At 31.7% G+C, this 16,854-nt stretch overlaps 4 protein-coding genes across 4 annotated transcripts; 1 reads left to right on the top strand and 3 right to left on the bottom strand.

Moving 5' to 3' along the window:
• Positions 1 to 129: 129 nt before the first annotated feature.
• On the bottom strand, positions 130 to 1,210 carry LOC129920354 (ras-related protein Rab-6B). The gene is made up of 2 exons (XM_056001669.1): positions 894 to 1,210; positions 130 to 806 (listed from the first exon to the last, which is right to left on the bottom strand). The coding sequence occupies exons 1-2, from the start codon at positions 1,071 to 1,073 to the stop codon at positions 357 to 359; spliced, it is 630 nt and encodes a 209-aa protein (XP_055857644.1). The 5' UTR covers positions 1,074 to 1,210; the 3' UTR covers positions 130 to 356.
• Positions 1,211 to 4,284: 3,074 nt separating this feature from the next.
• On the bottom strand, positions 4,285 to 5,213 carry LOC129905085 (vesicle transport through interaction with t-SNAREs homolog 1A). Its single transcript, XM_055980459.1, has 3 exons — positions 5,026 to 5,213; positions 4,897 to 4,955; positions 4,285 to 4,830 (listed from the first exon to the last, which is right to left on the bottom strand). Exons 1-3 carry the CDS (start codon positions 5,114 to 5,116, stop codon positions 4,327 to 4,329), a joined length of 654 nt encoding a protein of 217 aa, XP_055836434.1. The 5' UTR covers positions 5,117 to 5,213; the 3' UTR covers positions 4,285 to 4,326.
• A 2,579-nt stretch (positions 5,214 to 7,792) lies between these two features.
• On the top strand, positions 7,793 to 8,799 carry LOC129906946 (60S ribosomal protein L34-like). The gene is made up of 3 exons (XM_055982942.1): positions 7,793 to 7,859; positions 8,027 to 8,102; positions 8,387 to 8,799. The coding sequence occupies exons 2-3, from the start codon at positions 8,038 to 8,040 to the stop codon at positions 8,742 to 8,744; spliced, it is 423 nt and encodes a 140-aa protein (XP_055838917.1). The 5' UTR covers positions 7,793 to 7,859; positions 8,027 to 8,037; the 3' UTR covers positions 8,745 to 8,799.
• A 4,827-nt stretch (positions 8,800 to 13,626) lies between these two features.
• On the bottom strand, positions 13,627 to 14,864 carry LOC129906860 (protein Exd1 homolog). Its single transcript, XM_055982813.1, has one exon. The coding sequence runs from the start codon at positions 14,765 to 14,767 to the stop codon at positions 13,748 to 13,750; it is 1,020 nt and encodes a 339-aa protein (XP_055838788.1). The 5' UTR covers positions 14,768 to 14,864; the 3' UTR covers positions 13,627 to 13,747.
• Between the last annotated feature and the right edge of the window lie 1,990 nt (positions 14,865 to 16,854).

Genomic DNA, 16,854 nt, shown 5'->3' with positions numbered 1-16,854 from the left:
TTATTTTTTTTATTATTATTATTATAATCTACCGCTAGACACAGAATATATATATATATAAAATATACCCATGTAGCATATTAGTTTATTTGTTAAGTTATCTTCTCAAGAATAAAAAAAGAAAATCAATACAAAAAAATTAATAATTTATTTTTCTGCTTTTTATTTTATGTTTAAGTGTAAGTCATGGTGAGAAACAAAAACAAAGGAATCCCGCTCAATATAGGGACGGATAGATATAAAAAAAATATTATAAATAAATAAACCGTCCTCAAATCGATGAAAAAAAGAAATAAAGAAAAATTCAAAAAAGTCGATTAGGGTTGAAAAATTAAGTGTGACATGGACATAATAAACTAGCAAATGCAATTGCCATCATCTTCCGGTGGCTCATCGGGATGGTCAATTTTGAATCCATGCTGTTCCAGAGCTTGAAGTTCCATTTTTGAGCGATTCGCATCAACAAGGATATTCGATATGTCACGAAACATTTCCTCAACACCTTCGCCCGTCTTGCAGGACGTCTTGTATGTGGCACTAATAAGACTGTGACATTGTTCACAGAATGCCTCCATTTCGGCATCACTCACTTGCGGCTCTCGACCCTCCAGGTCGGACTTATTGCCGCAAATGAAAATTTTGGCATTCTCGGCATATGTGACAATGTCTAACAGGTGTTGCGACAATGAATGGAATGAGGATGCATTATCTAAAGCAAATACTAGGATAGCACCTTCAGCAAATTTATAGTAACTGGATGTGACAGAGGCGACACGTTCCATTCCTCCGGTATCCCAGAGTTGAAGCTGCGCCATTTGGAGAATGGACAACATTGTTGATGTTAAATAATTGACTTCTTTAGAAAAACAAAAAGAAAATAGTTTTATACTCACTCTAATGGTTTTGTCATCGACAGTATATTCTTTGTCCATGTGATCCAGGCCGAGAGTAGATTTACGATCTGTTTCGGTGACAAAACTATTGTTGGTAAATCGACGAAACAAGGAACTTTTGCCGACACCATATTCACCACAAAGAATAACTTTTTGTTCGGGTATGCGAACTTTGGCCATATTTAATTGTAGCGGTAGATTAATGGTGTCACCTTGTTTTTTTTTTTTTGCTTTGTAAGTTAATTAATTAAGTACAATTATTGTTTTGCTAATTTGTTCGTTTTTATTGTAGAGGAGTACAAACGACCGTACATAGGCCAGGCCATAAACAAAAAATACCAAGACTGGAAAATTTCGTACGTCTTTCCCCCCAAAACCCTTTTGTGGACAGTGCTGTCTGTGAATATATGTGAAAGCCACCACGTTGATAAATGACGTTAACACGCACACATTTATAGATTCACGACATTCACCACACATTTGACACGAACACAACGATAGGTTCACGACATTCACCACACCGCGCAGCTTGTAGGCAAACGTCAGTTGACCGCCGAGTTTCCAGTCTTGGTATTTTTTGTTTATGGGCCAGGCTAGTAGGAAGGAATAGAAAATATAACAAGCGATTTAAGAAATTATATTTGAACAAAAGCAAGACAACAAAATGCAGAAAGTAAAAAATAAAAGAAAACGTCAAAAAAAGTATCAGCTGTTTGCCTGTAAATCGATTAGGTTTGTTTGATTCGAAAATAAAAAAATTAAGGTTTCAACAAAAAAATTAAAAAAATTGCTTCTTTGCAGTTTTCGTTCGCTTCATCAAAATTGTAATGTTTAAGTTTCGTATGTTTCCATACTTGCTGTTTGGCTGCTATTTTATAACGTCAATTTCATTTTAATCTTTGAACAACAACAACATCTTGAAGGTGCTACCACCAAGTGTTTATGGCTAGAGTTACAGTACTGTTTCAATGCCAATCCGATCATCAGACTCCTTAATTCCATTTGTGTGTGGTGCTTAGTATAGTAATTTTAATTTGAAACACTTTTTCCGTCACACTACTTGTAATAAGTTTGTGAAAAAGAGTATAACAAAATGTTTTTTTCATTTTTGTAAGTTTCGCTTCAGCAGCGCTGGTGAAACCAAAAGAAATTTCCATACAAAATTTCGCTAACGAAATCCTGAACGGAAAATTTCGTTTTTCAGTACGCAGCTCTAGCGAAAATTTTGGAGAGTTTTCCTGTGTCCTGTGCATTTTACTTGACTCCAAAGCAGTATTGAAGGTTTTTTCACTTTTAATTTATTTATTTCTTGCTTTAAAAATGATTTTCTGTTGATTTTTCTTGATTTTAAACTAATTTTGACTAGGCTTTACTACGGATTTCACAAGATAAAAGTTGCTGATCCACGGATTAAATATTTGTACAACTGGCCCTAACAGCCCTATTCTGGCAAACCTCACAAGTCACTAAAACCTCACAAGGTGATAATAACTCGATTTTATGAGGATTTTTCTCACAAACTTCTTTCTAGCAAAAGTCCAACTTGTAAGTTGTGATCTCCTTCAGAGCAGATCATAAATTCGAAAGTTTTTATGATGCGAAAGCCTCACAAAATCAAATTCAGTTCACCTTGTGAGTTTCATGTGACTTGTGAGGTTATCAGAATAGAGCTATAAGTGTAGGTATTTAAATAAAAACTTAGCAAATTTATTTGAAAAAAAAACTAAACATTCGTTTTCCAAAACAAGTACCTATGCAACTTCTTTTCTTTTATTAAGAAGCATTTTTAGAAAAAAAAAAAAATAAAATAAAATCGTTAGAGCCCTTTTTTTTGAAAAAAAAAAAAAAAATTGCTATGCCGTTTTGTAGAAATTAATAAATAACACCTAAAACCAAAATTTCAAAAAAATTTGATTTTTCAAAAATAATTTAAATTTTTTTTTACATCCAAAAATTAGTCTTTTCAAAATTTTATTTTTGGCTTACATTAAAATTATATAAATGATTTTTTACAGAAAAAAAAATCGTTTAAATCGAATTAGTAGTTTCGGAGAAAATTGGTTTAAAAAACGGTTCTATGGCAATGGCAGGTACCGTTAATAATGATTTTCTAAAAAATATTTTTTCATTTAAAGATAGACCTTGTCTTATAAATAGCTCGGTTATTTATTATTATTAAATATTTAATGGAAATTTTAAATTACATTTAAGAAAATATATTCTTGAATATATTTTTAAATTTAATTTAAAGTTTTTTAAATATTTATGTTTATAAATGTTTAATAGGAAAATAAAAAGTTATTATTAATCAGCCCTATTCTGCTATTCGATTCCCGTGAATCGAAATATTTCATGGCTTTGTTACGTCAAACTGGCTTTGAAAAGCATCTAACTTTTGATATCAAAGCGTTGTGTCCGTCAGTCTTAGCAATTCTAAAGAAAAAAAAGTTGCTTAAATTTAATTTTATCCCCCATTTAAAGGCTTCTTATTTTAGACTTTCACGTGAATCGAATAGCAGAATTGGCCCGAATTTGAAGACTCATCTTTATCCCCAAAGATATAAAACTTTTCAAAGAAAAGCCTGAAAACCTCATGCAAAAAACTTAATTGAAATTAACAAATAATAGTGTTTTGAGTGGTTTAAATTGCTTTTTGCTTATAATTTGAATTAAATAAACAATTTCATAATTTATATTTGAATACACCTGACTGAGAAATGTCAACGCTAACTTTGAAGCCAAAACTTTTGCACTACGTGTCGCAGGGGAAATTTTAACTAGTTTTAGATTTTAAATTCAGACATTTTTGCTTTCAAAAAACTTGTATGCATTTAGCCTTCAGTTATGAGTTGACACCAATCTCATGGCTGCACGCCTTTGACCCAAGATATATTTGTCTCACTAATCTACTTTGTGGGAAAAATATCCAATTTTTGGAGTGATTTATTTCAAGAAGTTTTGGGACCTTCAAATTGTATTTAAATTAAAATTGTACCTTATTCGTTCCGTAATACGTAATAGAACCTTAGTTCTTCTGTATTGCGATTGTCTCCCCTAAAATATCTTCTGCTCTTTAAAACTGTGATTTTTGAAACCGAACAAAATTGTAAAAGATTGCACATCATTTCGAATTAGAATATGGGAAATTGAACAAGTCCTTTTTGTAACTTAAAAATTTTTAATATGTACTTAATTAAAAATTGGCTAAATAAATATCAACATCTTAAATTAAATGCCTAGCTAAAAAATAAATAAAAAAAAAAGTATTTATAATGCATTTTTGTACACCTTACTGTTTTTTTTTTTTTTGTTATATTAGTAAAAGTAAAAGTAATAGTAATGAATGAGCAAATATAGTTAGTTGTTAATACGGAATGATCAACGCTCTCTATGTGACATAAGCAAATTCTTTTTTTTTTTTTCAACAAAATAATTAACTAGAAAAAGAAAAATAAATACTAACTACAACAGCAACCACAAAAAATCCGCCAACTCCATAGAGAATAGCCTTCTCCCTCAACACTCGCATCATCATCGAATTTAAAATACGCGAAGATCTACCCAAATCGGCATTAGTCTCCCTTAATCTAGATCTAGCATTTTGTAGTGTTTCCCGTTGATGATGTAAATCCTGCAACACTTGTGTGCTGAGCTCTTCAGTTTCCACAGCAATGCGATAACCTTCAACTAAACGATTGCCAGTTCTTTCGATACGTTCCGAGTTTTCAAGTAAACGTTGCTTCTGATCATCGCGAATTGATATATCATCAAAATCATCGGTAATCTCTAGAGAGGAATGATTTCGGGATTGCTCTTTGATATTTTTGTATTCATTTTGAAGACGCTTCAGTTCGACTTGGTAGCAATTGAGTTTGCTATTAAAACCAGGTCGAACAGATGGATTCAAGTCTCTTATTTCTAAACCAATTTGTTCTAACTAAAAAAAGGCAAGTAGATCTTTATAATTGTATTTTTATATATAAATTAAATTAAAACGCATTACCAATTCAGAAGCTTCGGTTAGACTTCCATCGATTTTTGCGCAAAGTTCACGTCTTTCAGCTAAAAAAATGAAAAGTATGTTTCCAATTTGTTTCTAGTTTGTAGATAGAATTTGTAGTTTTATACTTACCTCCACTAAATACATTTAATCGGCCAATTAATGCAGTTATTTCTGCAATTAATGCAGCATATTGTTGTTCGTAGTGATCGATTAAAGTCATTTTTGGAATTTTTTTTTCTTACAAGATATCAATAAAAATTATTTATTTAAAGTAAATTTGTCCAGCTGTGTTGTTTTCTTTTCGTTTTTTGCTTTGATTTGACGTTTTATGTTTTTAAGTTTTGCTTTAAAATTTAATTCGTCGGTAGAGTAGGTTGCATTTCCGTTTAATGGTGGGGTTACATCTTAAACAAAGTTGATAGAAAAAAAAAGTTTTTAAGGCCGAGTCTAAACTTACAAAAAATTATTTTTTGAAGTTATAGCCTGAGGTCGAATTATGGCATACGATTACGATCATAAGCCTGGTACGCTGCTTGCGCTAAATTTTAGCTCCCATACAAATTATCGAAAAATTTTAGCCGAGCTAAAATGAGTTCCATACAAATTATCGATAACTTGTATGGGAATTTTATCTTGGCTAAAATTTAGCGCGAGCAGCGTACCAGGCTATAATAGGTGTGTTTTTTTGTTTATCTATATAGATTTTGTGCAAAAAAACGACATCGAGATTTTTGAAATCAAAACAATTTACGTGTTAAAAACAACAAAAACTTTATCTGTATAGATTTTTGAAAAATCCAGATAATTATCCAGATTTTACTTTCTCTCGATAAAAACAGTAGTGCCAAGGTACTTTATTTGTTGTGTTCATACAAAAATATCTGAAAATATTAACAAAAAAAAAAGCGGAGAAAAAGAGGTTTGAAAAAAACTCTCATAGAAAAAAATAATTAAAAACTTGTTTGACATGGTTGCATTGAAATGTTAATATCTCGAGATATACGCAATGCACTTTTCAGATAAAAGTCTTAAATGGATCCTTATAAGATTGTTGAACAGATATGTATAAAAAGTTACCAAAGTTTTTTCGAAAAATTAGAAATAAAAATAAAAAAGTTTTCACATTTGATTTTTAAAAAATCGAAAAAAAATTCAATATGGCTACCTTCAAACGCTTATAACACAAGAACGACGCAACTAATGTTAATGGTCATGGTCTTAAAATGTAGCTAAGAATATACAGATAATTTTTGGTTTTTTGTGAAAAAACAATTTTTTTGAATCCAACATGGATGCCATGGCCATATGAAAATTTTTGTTTGCATCCAACATGGATGTAATGGCCTTCCCACTTCGGAGTTAGAATAAAAAAAAAAACAAAAGCAACATTTTTGACAGACAGCTGCCAAAGTATATGTACAGTGGTGCCAAATGTTTACAGGGATTTCAAAAATCCCGATGTCGTTTTTTTGCACAAAATCTATATAGATAAACAAAAAAACACACCTAATGTTAACGTTTTGACTATTGCTGCCTCTATTCAATCAAAAGAAAATGATAGAGACATAAGTATTCGATCACTGTTTTCACTAGAGTCATTTGGGCTATAGTGAAAACAGGCTATCATTATTTCTTTGGGGAAGACTAGTACGCAGATCGCGCTAAAATTTATCTTTCATACAAATTTCTTCCAAACATACATTTTAGTGAGGATTTTAAGCCAGAAAGTACGCAGTTCATGCGCTAAATTCGAATTATAATCTACTACTTTTGCAAAAAGTCTCCACTCGCTCTTGAAATAATGCTTGGCACATTCTTTTACAGATAAATTTTGACATTTGTGGTCATTGTTGTTGCTGCAAAAAAAAATATGAAGCAACAAAAAACCTTTGAACATTTAGAAGAAGAGGAACAAAATAAAATAAGGTAGTAAAAAAAGCACGTATTCTGTCGGAAACTTACTAGAGCCCAATGTGATAATTTCGCAAATGAGATGATTTTACACAAAAAAACTGCATCGGGATATTTGAAATCCATGCAAATTTTTGCCACCACTTTACATGCACTTCAGCAGCTTTTGTTTTACTCCGTAGTGGTTGAACATTACATCCATGATGGATGAAAAAAAATTTTTCACAAAAACCATTTGTATGACCATGGCATCAATGTTGGATTCATTTATTTTTTTTTATAAAAAACCAAAAATCATTTGTATATTCTTAGCTACATTTCAAAACCATAACCATAAAGATTAGTTGCAGTGTTCTTATGTTATAAGCGTTTGAAGGTAGCCATATTGATTTTTTTTTAAATTTTTTTAAATCACGTAGGTAACTTCTTTATTTTTGGTAACTTTGGTAATTTTATATTATTTATATTCGTTCAACAATCTTATCAGAATTCATTTGATACTTTTGTCTGAAAAGTGCATTTTTGCTGGGTTATGACTACCTTAAAGGTTCTCCCAAACCAACGACGGTGGACGGCAAACATGCTGTTCAATATAAGGCCAACGTGTCGATTTTTGCACTGCGGTGAAGCTTTTTAGCATAAGTCGACCAGTGTGAACTTAAGTTGCAGGTAACTATAGTGACAATTCCCATAAAATAATATATATATTTTTCGGCTAAAATCAACTCGTGAAAAGTTGGCATAAGTTACAAAAAACTGATGCTTAACCAATGATGACCGACGATTAAAAACTTCCAACACCGTTTTTGTAGAAAAAAATATTTTATGCAAAAATCAACAATTGTTTGATAATTTTTTAAGAAATTGCAAACTGATAAAAGAAAAGAATAAAAATAAAAATCAGTGTGCATACTGCCTAATTAATCTAAATGTACACTCTACATAAATACACAAAACAAAATGTCAATTTTTGACATTCTTCTTTTTTCGAGCGGCCATCTTTACCCTGCCGCACTGCCTTATCAACTTCCTTTCCAGTTTATTTCTTGAAGGTATGTGTACCTAAAATTTGTTTTCCCCCAAAAAAATCTAAATCCATCCATTAAATATGATTAAAATTATATGCAAATTACAATTGAAAATAAAACTTAATATATTATGTGATATATTTGTGTGAAACTTATAAAAATTCTTTGTGTTTTTCTCTTCAAAAATATAGTTGCCGATAAAATGGTTCAGCGATTGACTTTGAGAAGACGTCTGTCTTACAACACAAAATCCAACAGGAGGCGAATGTAAGTTGAAATTGAATTTATAATAAATTGGTTATTGCCAATTTGAATATATATTAAAACAAAAAACAAGTGGAGTTGTGAGTGTTCAGTGGTTATTGAAAAAAATGCATAGAATTCTCAAGAATCTTGGCGCAACATCAAAAGTGTTTTGACAGTTGGCTGAGTCGCATTTGTTTAATATTCTTCAATGAAAATATTCAAAAGCCAACTCTTCTCCGTTTGTTTAAAATAAACTACGTGTGAGCAAGATTCTTAAACAAAAACTCGTTTCTTTCCAATTTCAGTGTTCGTACTCCAGGCGGTCGCTTGGTCTACCAATATGTCAAGAAGAACAAGACTGTGCCAAAGTGCGGTCAATGCAAGGAGAAACTAAAGGGTATCCGACCAACCCGCCCATGTGAACGTTCCCGCTTGTCAAAGCGTCAAAAGACCGTCCGTCGTACATACGGTGGTGTCCTTTGTCATGGATGTTTACGCGAGCGTATCGTCCGTGCCTTCCTTATTGAGGAACAAAAGATTGTCAAGGCCCTCAAGAGCCAGAAGGATTCTGTTAAGCCTGTGAAGGTTGTCAGAGCTGCACCAGTTGCAGCAGCTCCACAAAAGAAGCCAGCACAGAAGTCAGCTTCAAAGTCTAAGAAATAAGAAGTGTATACCCTTTTAAAAAAAAATCAACAATAAATTTTTATTAGAAAAGATACATTTTTAAATTTTTATCAATTTTTTATTTAACGCACAAATGATATACAAGATTGATTCTCGGTGTCATGTGAGCATATCAACTGAAACTTGAAGAATTTAATGAAAGCTGCAGAAATTGGAAATGTAAGCAGACGACAGGTAAGTTGGAAATCAACCAAATTATATAAAAAGCTTTGGACTCTTGATTCTGTTTCAAAAATGGTTGAGTTTACAAGATAAAGGCTTTAATTTTTTAGCAGCCGAAAAAAAAATAGCTTTAATATTGTCGACATTTAAATTTTGTTTATGATTACGATTTCATATTCATATATTCATACCAAATCTTCTGATAAGGTTGAATACTGGATTCTGTAACATTTGAATGTTGACTCGATTATAACTTACGAAAGCAATCAAAACAAAAATGTAATAGACTTAAAACTTATCAAATTCCTTAAAATGAATAGAAGTTGGAGATTTTCAGCAACACTCATCATAAAAGAAATCTTGCTTTTTCACCATCAAATTGCCTAGCGTGAATTTTAAAGGTTATTTCACTTTTGTTAAAATTAACCACTATAACTGCGTAAACTTATGCTTGCGATACACCGCAATGCAAGAACTAGGTAACTGACCTTGACTTCATAAAAGTATATTTACAGCAGCACTACAAAATAGAACTGATAATATTGGCTTGATTAAGTGTTATTTCTGGCTCATTTAGTACTTTTTTTTTAAACGAACACCAATAGTTCCAGATACTAGTTGGATGAATTTTCTAAATTATATTTTGCAGCACTGTTTAAATTTACATTTATGACCTCGAGGGATTTTTTTGTAGCAATGTTTTTTTTTTTTAAACTTTGTCCGTACACGTTTATATTTCAATATAAAACAATTTTTGAAACAGCAAGATATGTAGTATATACCTTGCTGTTTCAAAAAAGGAATAGCATGTTACCTAGTTTTGTTTTGCGGTCACAGAAATCGATGATGTTGAGCAAAAGGGGCTGAGAGCACGATTGTGAGAGTCAGTAAAAGAATGTGTCCTTTGTTTAGATTGTTGCTGCTCTATAAGAGATCATAGCTTTGAGAATTTTTGTGACTCACAAGTTGTGACTATGGGGGACACGCGGGTTGTAAATCTAATACTATCGATGAATTGTCAGATTGACCCATTTTGCGCAACAACAATGAGTATTATGGCGACCTTGACCTGTCGGACATACAATTTGATTGATGAAAAATATTTAAATGTGAAAAACGACATTTTGATGAAAATGGCACCTGAAGAATCAGACACTTTTCATAGTTAAAAAATAATTTTACCTCGTCCGCTGTATGATTTGAATATTTTTTTTACCTAGTTCTCTAACGACTTATCTTAAGGTTTTTATAAGGAAGAATTCTTAGTTAAAAAAGACAGTAAAAGTTTTTTCGTGATAAAAGTTACAAGGTGTAAAAAAATTAATTCTAGGAATTTTTCGAATGGGAGCCATTCTCCCGAACACATTTAATATTTTTTCCAACATTCTTAAAACTTTATTTAATTAACTTGATTTTTAATTAAAATGAAAAAACACAGTAAAAATATTTTTTTTCCTGCTTCTAGTAAAATTTTGAAAAAAAATATTGGCTCCTACCAGAGAAAAACGGGCCACTAATCCTACAATTTGTTCAGTGTTTTTTTTTTGTAATTTTAGCCTTAAAAGGCTAGTGTACAATAATTATGATGGGGATTACAAAGATAAACTTAATAGTCCAGACACAAATATGTTTAACCGAATAACGCTGAAATAAATACAATGAAAGTACAGATGTTTGGCCTTATTACGAATTCCATACGTATCGGAAATTTTCTACGATTCGTGAAAAGACATCACAAAATCCGATCATAGTGACGATTTGTATGAAATTTTCCGTTACGAACGGCTGCCGTGATTGTTTTTTTCGGGAATCGTAGCAAATTTCCGATACGAATAGAAATCGTGATGAGGCCGGTTATTTCTTCTTTTTCTTGTTCAATTTGGTTTTATCCAGTCATTTGTAAATGTCGCTAAAAATACAAGATTATTTATGACTGGATCCGAATTTTGCTACAATATTATGTAAGTAAGAAATAAGAACCAATTCAAGAAAAGACCTATAGCCCACAAACCCTAGTATAATTAATTATGTAAGTAAGTGTATTACTACCTTAAAGTCGACTTTCTGGGTAACGAGGTATTTTATCTATAGTGGCGACATAATAAACAAATAGTACTCAAGAATTTTTATTTGACATTAGTTTGATCTATGTCGTAAATGAGCCCATTGAGCAAAATAAAAAAACTCATTCGCTTACTGGAAGGAAGCATTTATGAGGCAGCTGAACTTTTTCTAAAATTACGATAAAATAATGAAGAACAGTTCTTGATATCCCTATTTTAATTAATTGATCCGTCTGTAAATTCACTGGGTTAGCCTCAGAAAGCGGAGGCAAGGCTCCCTGGCTTGCATCACTCCATATCCGCGGGCAATACAAAAAAAAACATACAATTATTTAATTATTTATCATTTGAAGGCAGTTGGGATAACTTTGCCGAAGATATTGTTATAGGACTAGGTGACGATGGACCAGAAATGTCCAGTTTATATGATAGCAATTCATAACTTTCATTCTTTTCACATCTTTTCATTTGTATAATTGGGTAGTAAATATCTTATTTTTATTTTTAAATTATTTTGGAGTCGTCACCATAGAAATCATATTAATAAACAAATTCAGATTTGTATATATATATACATTATGTATATGTTAAGAAAAAAAATTTCTCTGTAAACCAACAAATAAAAAACTTTTGTCTATCCTTAGCAATCATTTGTTGTTGCTAACCGTGTAAAATTTTACCAAGCTAAGTACTGAGTTACCAATAAAACACGGCTTATAAGTGCTACTTCTCATACAACCATTTTTGCCGATTTTTTGAGTTTTTTTCTAATACACTTGAAACTCACAATAAAATAAAATAAAATGCACAATTGAGCCGCACGAACTTGCTCAAGTTGCTAAGTTTTTAAGTCTGAATACAATTGTCTCTGCAGCATTACTCATAATCTTTGGGGTGCTCGCGACCTTAGGATAAGAAGGTTCTATCTGCACTCGTATCACTTTAGAGAAAACGAAGATGTAATATTTAATCGTGTATAACTTTTCAACCAAAACTTGATTCTAAACATGTTCTTCAATTTTTACATTATATTGTTTCATGGATTTTGTTGCATTAATTCAATAAAAACTATAAAGAATAGTTAATTAATAATTTATAATTAAAAAAATCGATAGAACTTTGTTGCTCAACGATAAGGTACATAAACGTAGGACAAGAAGGTTCTAATTACCAGATAGAACTTTGTGTCACGGTAAGGAATTTAGTTTTTCAGATAGAACTTTGTTTGTTTAGGGAATTAACCAAATAATACTTTTCCAAAGGTTTTTGGTGTGCTGAACTCGAATCAGAATTCAGAAACATTCTATCAGCTCCCGGTTTTAAATATTACCGTTAGAAAATGCAAAAACACATGTTTCTGAATTTATGCTGCAATGTGAGAGAATTTTTTTCAATAGTTTTTGTGAGGGTTTGGATAAGAATTGCTTTTCTGCTTTAAAAATCTGTTTAAATCTTCGCGATGTCTTTTTTATAATCCGAGATATTTTAATTTGAAGTTACTGCAGTTTGAAATAACGTTATTGATAAAATAAGCCAAAACTCACGTACTTAAACTTAAGATATCTTGGAAAATAAAATTGATATCGGAAAGATTTAAACCGATTTTAAAATTAAAAAAAAAACAGTTCTTATAAGTAGAAACCGTTAAAAATTATGTTGACAAAAGGTACCTCACCTCATAGCATAACCTCAAAAACAGCCAAAACACGTTTTTTTTTGCAAATTCTAACGGCAATATTTCAAGAACTAAGACCGAGAGAATATTTCTGACTTTATATTCGAGTTAGGCACACCAAAAACTATTGGAAAAGTATAAGTTTGGTTTATTCAGAATAAAAATAGTCAAACTTTGTTGACCAGAGCTATCAGCCAAAAAACGTGTTTTTGCATTTCCTAATGGCAATATTTCAAAAACTAGAGCTGATAGAATATTTCTGACCCCGTATTCGAGTTCAACACACCAAAAATCCTTGGAAAAGTATTGTATAGTTTATTCATCCAAAACCTTGTGTGCAGTGTTATAAAAGAAAAAAACAGAAAGTATGAAGTTTCATGTACATAAGTAAAAATTAAATAAGTTCACAGCATTTTTTAACAATTGATATTGAATTCACAGCACTTATTTCATATATTTAGGAATGTAGGTATTGCACTGGTATTGTAATACCAGTAATTCCAAGGAGTACTAGGTTCTAATGATGATATGTTTAAATATTCATTCACAGCAATAAGGTTCTATCTACGACGTAAAATTCAACAAGGTTCTATCTACGAAATATTTTTTGTTTTTTAGGGCAAAAGGTTCTATCTGGCAATTAGAACTTTGTGAACTTAAATTCATATTCAGTGTTTGTAGATAGAACCTTGTTAGCTTCAATTTCATGAGTTATTTCATAAACGGAAAGAGATAGCCAAATTTGGATAGCGGCAATCGAAAGAGCGTAGCCTTTTTAGTGTAATGCAATATATAACTCAATTTTGGAAAAAATGTCAGTTAGAACCTTGTTGTCCTAAGGTCGCGTGCTCTTTTTGTATCTGGAAAAACCATTTCCGCTTCATTGTGAACAGATTTTGTTGTTCGAGTTTTTCATACCTAATAAAAGTAATAAGAAGCTGAACAAAAGAAACCAATCAAATAAATGAACATGCTACAAATTATATTTAAATTTATCAAAAAGTTATAATAATGCTCTTATTTTATATACAAACTAGAAAATATTTTGTACAAAATCACACTAGATTTTTCATTAAATTAGTCTACAATTTCAAATGACGTTCGAGCAAATCTGCCCATTCCGTATCTCCAATACAACCAATTCCGTGTGTTGAATTAGGTGCCATTTGCATGGCCACTTCCACATCACATTCGTTTTTTGTAAATGTTTCCGAATATTCTTTGCATTGTTTATAGAAGTTCTTGAGCATTATTTCATGAACCATGTGATCATAGAGTTTCAAAAGGAACGCTGCCTTTTTAGAAAGTACATCCAAATGAGTTTTTGGCAGAGGTCTATCGTAGATTTTTACTTGTAACTCATCGTCTCCTTGAAAATAATTGATGGGAATGTTTAGATAATTGGCAACACACTCATCAAATTCAGTCAAAGCTTTTTGCTTTGAAATAAGGCAATGAGCTACAAATATATCAAATATTCCCTCCAATTGTACATTGTGTTTGTATTGGAGGTTGTCAGCTATTTTATTTGAATTGTAAACGGCTTTTTTAGGCGATCTCGCTTGGAGGATATTTTTCAAATCTTTGAAAATCCCGCCAAGCGAAATAAGGTCAAAAATGTAAATATTTTGACACGTTGTCAATGCCAACAGGGAGGTACGATTATGGCGCCCAAAATTCGATGGCTCAATATGCAAGCCAATTGTACTTTGTTGTTTGAGATTTGTAATTGCTTTGTGATATCTCTGATCAACTTGAAAAATGTAAATCGACGAAGAGACAATCGATTGTATACGATCAAGTTCATCACAGGTAATTGGAACTAGATAATCCGATTTTGGTCGATCATTTTCTTGATCTGAACTTGAAGTCAAAGACTCAGCGGCATCAGCGTCTTCGTCTTTGCAGCATTTAATTGACTTGATTAATGGCCTTGGGATGCATTGGGCTGATGTAAAAACATAGCCACTATTAAACTCTCTTACATTTGATAGTTCAATTAAACGTTTATCTTTTGAGATAAGTGTTAAATCACCGACTAGAATTTCATCTTCAAGTTCTACAATTAGTTTTTGGCCAATTTCACAGTTATCTAGGTCCATTCTTCTCAAAAAAAGTTTCTGTTTTTTTTTGTGAGGACAAAAAATGGAAATCACCACAAAAAGCAAAGCAAAAACATTTTTGACACATGTGTAAAAGTTCTGTTTGGTTTTGTTTATTGAAAAGTTGAAGGTAAAAATGTTATCGAAAGCATTCAATTCGATTCAATTAATTTGCTTATAGACTTGTTCGTTTCGAGTTTGGTCTTTTGCAAAATTAGAAATCATTGACTTAATATATATGGACTGCTAGAAGCATATTCAGGTTGGTTCCACTTGTTTCTTCGCGATACTAGCGCCCTAAAAAAAAGCGGAGAATAAGTGCAACATTTTTGACGAAGTGCGAAAGGAACAAATATATAAAAACAGAGAAAGCACTACCTTTTAACGACAGATGTCATTCACTAAAAGTTTCCTCTTTTCGCCGTCTAAGGTTATACCGCTAGTAGAGCTAGAAAGATGTGGAATCATTTTTTTTCAATTTTTGTATGGAAAAGTCAAACGACTAGCAGTCCATATATAGTAGGTCAATGTTAGAAATTTTAAACTTTGCAATTTTTTTATCGGTTTGTCAGCTATTACATGAAGCCTCAAGAGGCTTGACTCTTTTTTCTAATTTTCTTTTGATAATCATTCTGTGAGGCGCGTACTATTACACGATGCCTCTTGAGTCCAGGACTCAAATTTGACATTTCTCTTTTGATTTAAAATTTGTTGTTGTATTGCACCAAGAAGAAAAAAGAAATGAAGGAGAATGTTGAAAAAAGGAAAAGTGGAAAAAGAAACGTCAAAAAAGAGTCTCAGAATTCCGACCCACGACTCTCTGGTCGGATAATTTTTTGTTTCATCTTTTTTCTCTTTTGCACCCATTACGTTTGAAAAGAGGCGCGCCTCTTGAGGCTTCATGTAATAGCTGACTTTACATACTACAATTTCAGATTGCCATTTTTGTGTTAAAACAAAAAAAGTAGCATGTTCTATCTCTTTTCTTACTATTATTTTATGTTGACATTACGAATGGGTAAATCCCAACAAACATTTCAGCTTTGGTCAAGGTATTACAGAATCTACATTTCTGCTTCTTTTTAACTTTAGTAAGGTTCTTGGGCATGGGAGAAGGAGAACATTACACAAGTTTGACCCTTTATAAGAATGTACCTAGAAGGTCTATAAGAAACTTAAACGAAGCTTTACCGAAGCTATACCGAAGCTTTGAGATTTGACAGATAGCTTCGGAAGAGCTTGTATAATTCTTTAATACATATCGAAATTTAAAAAACAACTACAAAACAAAAAAAAATTCTTTTTTAATTGGTTTGGATTTGATTTTAACGGCCATATTAAGGCTTGGCCACACCGGAGGGTATGCGGTAGCGGTACGGGTAGAGGTAACGGTACTTGAATGAAAAAAATTCCAAACTGACATATCAACGTTCAGATGTTGAATTTTTTCATACAAATATCATTACCGCTTCACTATCACACAGAGAACAAAATAAACATGTTTAATTATTTTGAACTATTTTCATAGTTAAAATCGGGATAACTATTTTGGATTTGTATTTATTTTAGACATTTGACAATTTTACGTCCAGATGTATTTTTTAAACTAGTGAATAATATGGCTGTAAGAAAAAGGACAGGTCTTATGCAAATCATTTTGGCACACATTATTGAAATTCATTAAGACCTTCTTTCACATGGAATCAACAGCTTAAGCCTGGTACGCAGCTCGCGCTAAATTTTAGCTCCCATAAAAATTATCGAAAAATTTTATGTGAGCTAAAATGCATCCCATACAAATTATCGATAACTTGTATGGGAATTTTATCTCGGCAAAAATTTAGCGCGAACAGCGTACCAGGCTTTAAAACAAACTTATGGAGGTCTTTTTACAAATTGACGAATTATTTTAGCCAGGCTATAGCTTCGCTAAGGAAACTATCTCTTGCGCTGGATGTTATAGTAAGGCCTTATACAGGTTGTTATAAGATTTTGAATTTATGAATAAAAAAGAAGATATTATGAATTTTTTTTATTTATTTATTTTTTCTCCTTTTTCACCCATTCCTCACAAAAATAAAAAATAA

Source organism: Episyrphus balteatus, chromosome 1, assembly GCF_945859705.1.
Source record: "Episyrphus balteatus chromosome 1, idEpiBalt1.1, whole genome shotgun sequence".
Classification (NCBI taxonomy): Eukaryota; Metazoa; Arthropoda; class Insecta; order Diptera; family Syrphidae; genus Episyrphus; species Episyrphus balteatus.
The sequence above is the reverse complement of the archived record's forward strand: the minus strand, read 5'-3'. Positions and strand labels throughout refer to the sequence as shown.

Bases quoted from the DNA above. Each gene is read 5' to 3' on its own strand.
- LOC129920354 (XM_056001669.1), bottom strand. From the start codon at position 1,073: ATGGCCAAAGTTCGCATACCCGAACAAAAAGTTATTCTTTGTGGTGAA. The intron at 807-893 runs GTGAGTATAAAA...CAAATGGCGCAG, and splicing joins TCGATGACAAAACCATTAGA to CTTCAACTCTGGGATACCGG.
- LOC129905085 (XM_055980459.1), bottom strand. From the start codon at position 5,116: ATGACTTTAATCGATCACTACGAACAACAATATGCTGCATTAATTGCA. The intron at 4,956-5,025 runs GTAAGTATAAAA...TCATTTTTTTAG, and splicing joins ATTAAATGTATTTAGTGGAG to CTGAAAGACGTGAACTTTGC. The intron at 4,831-4,896 runs GTAATGCGTTTT...GCCTTTTTTTAG, and splicing joins TAACCGAAGCTTCTGAATTG to TTAGAACAAATTGGTTTAGA.
- LOC129906946 (XM_055982942.1), top strand. From the start codon at position 8,038: ATGGTTCAGCGATTGACTTTGAGAAGACGTCTGTCTTACAACACAAAA. The intron at 8,103-8,386 runs GTAAGTTGAAAT...TTCCAATTTCAG, and splicing joins AAATCCAACAGGAGGCGAAT to TGTTCGTACTCCAGGCGGTC.
- LOC129906860 (XM_055982813.1), bottom strand. From the start codon at position 14,767: ATGGACCTAGATAACTGTGAAATTGGCCAAAAACTAATTGTAGAACTT.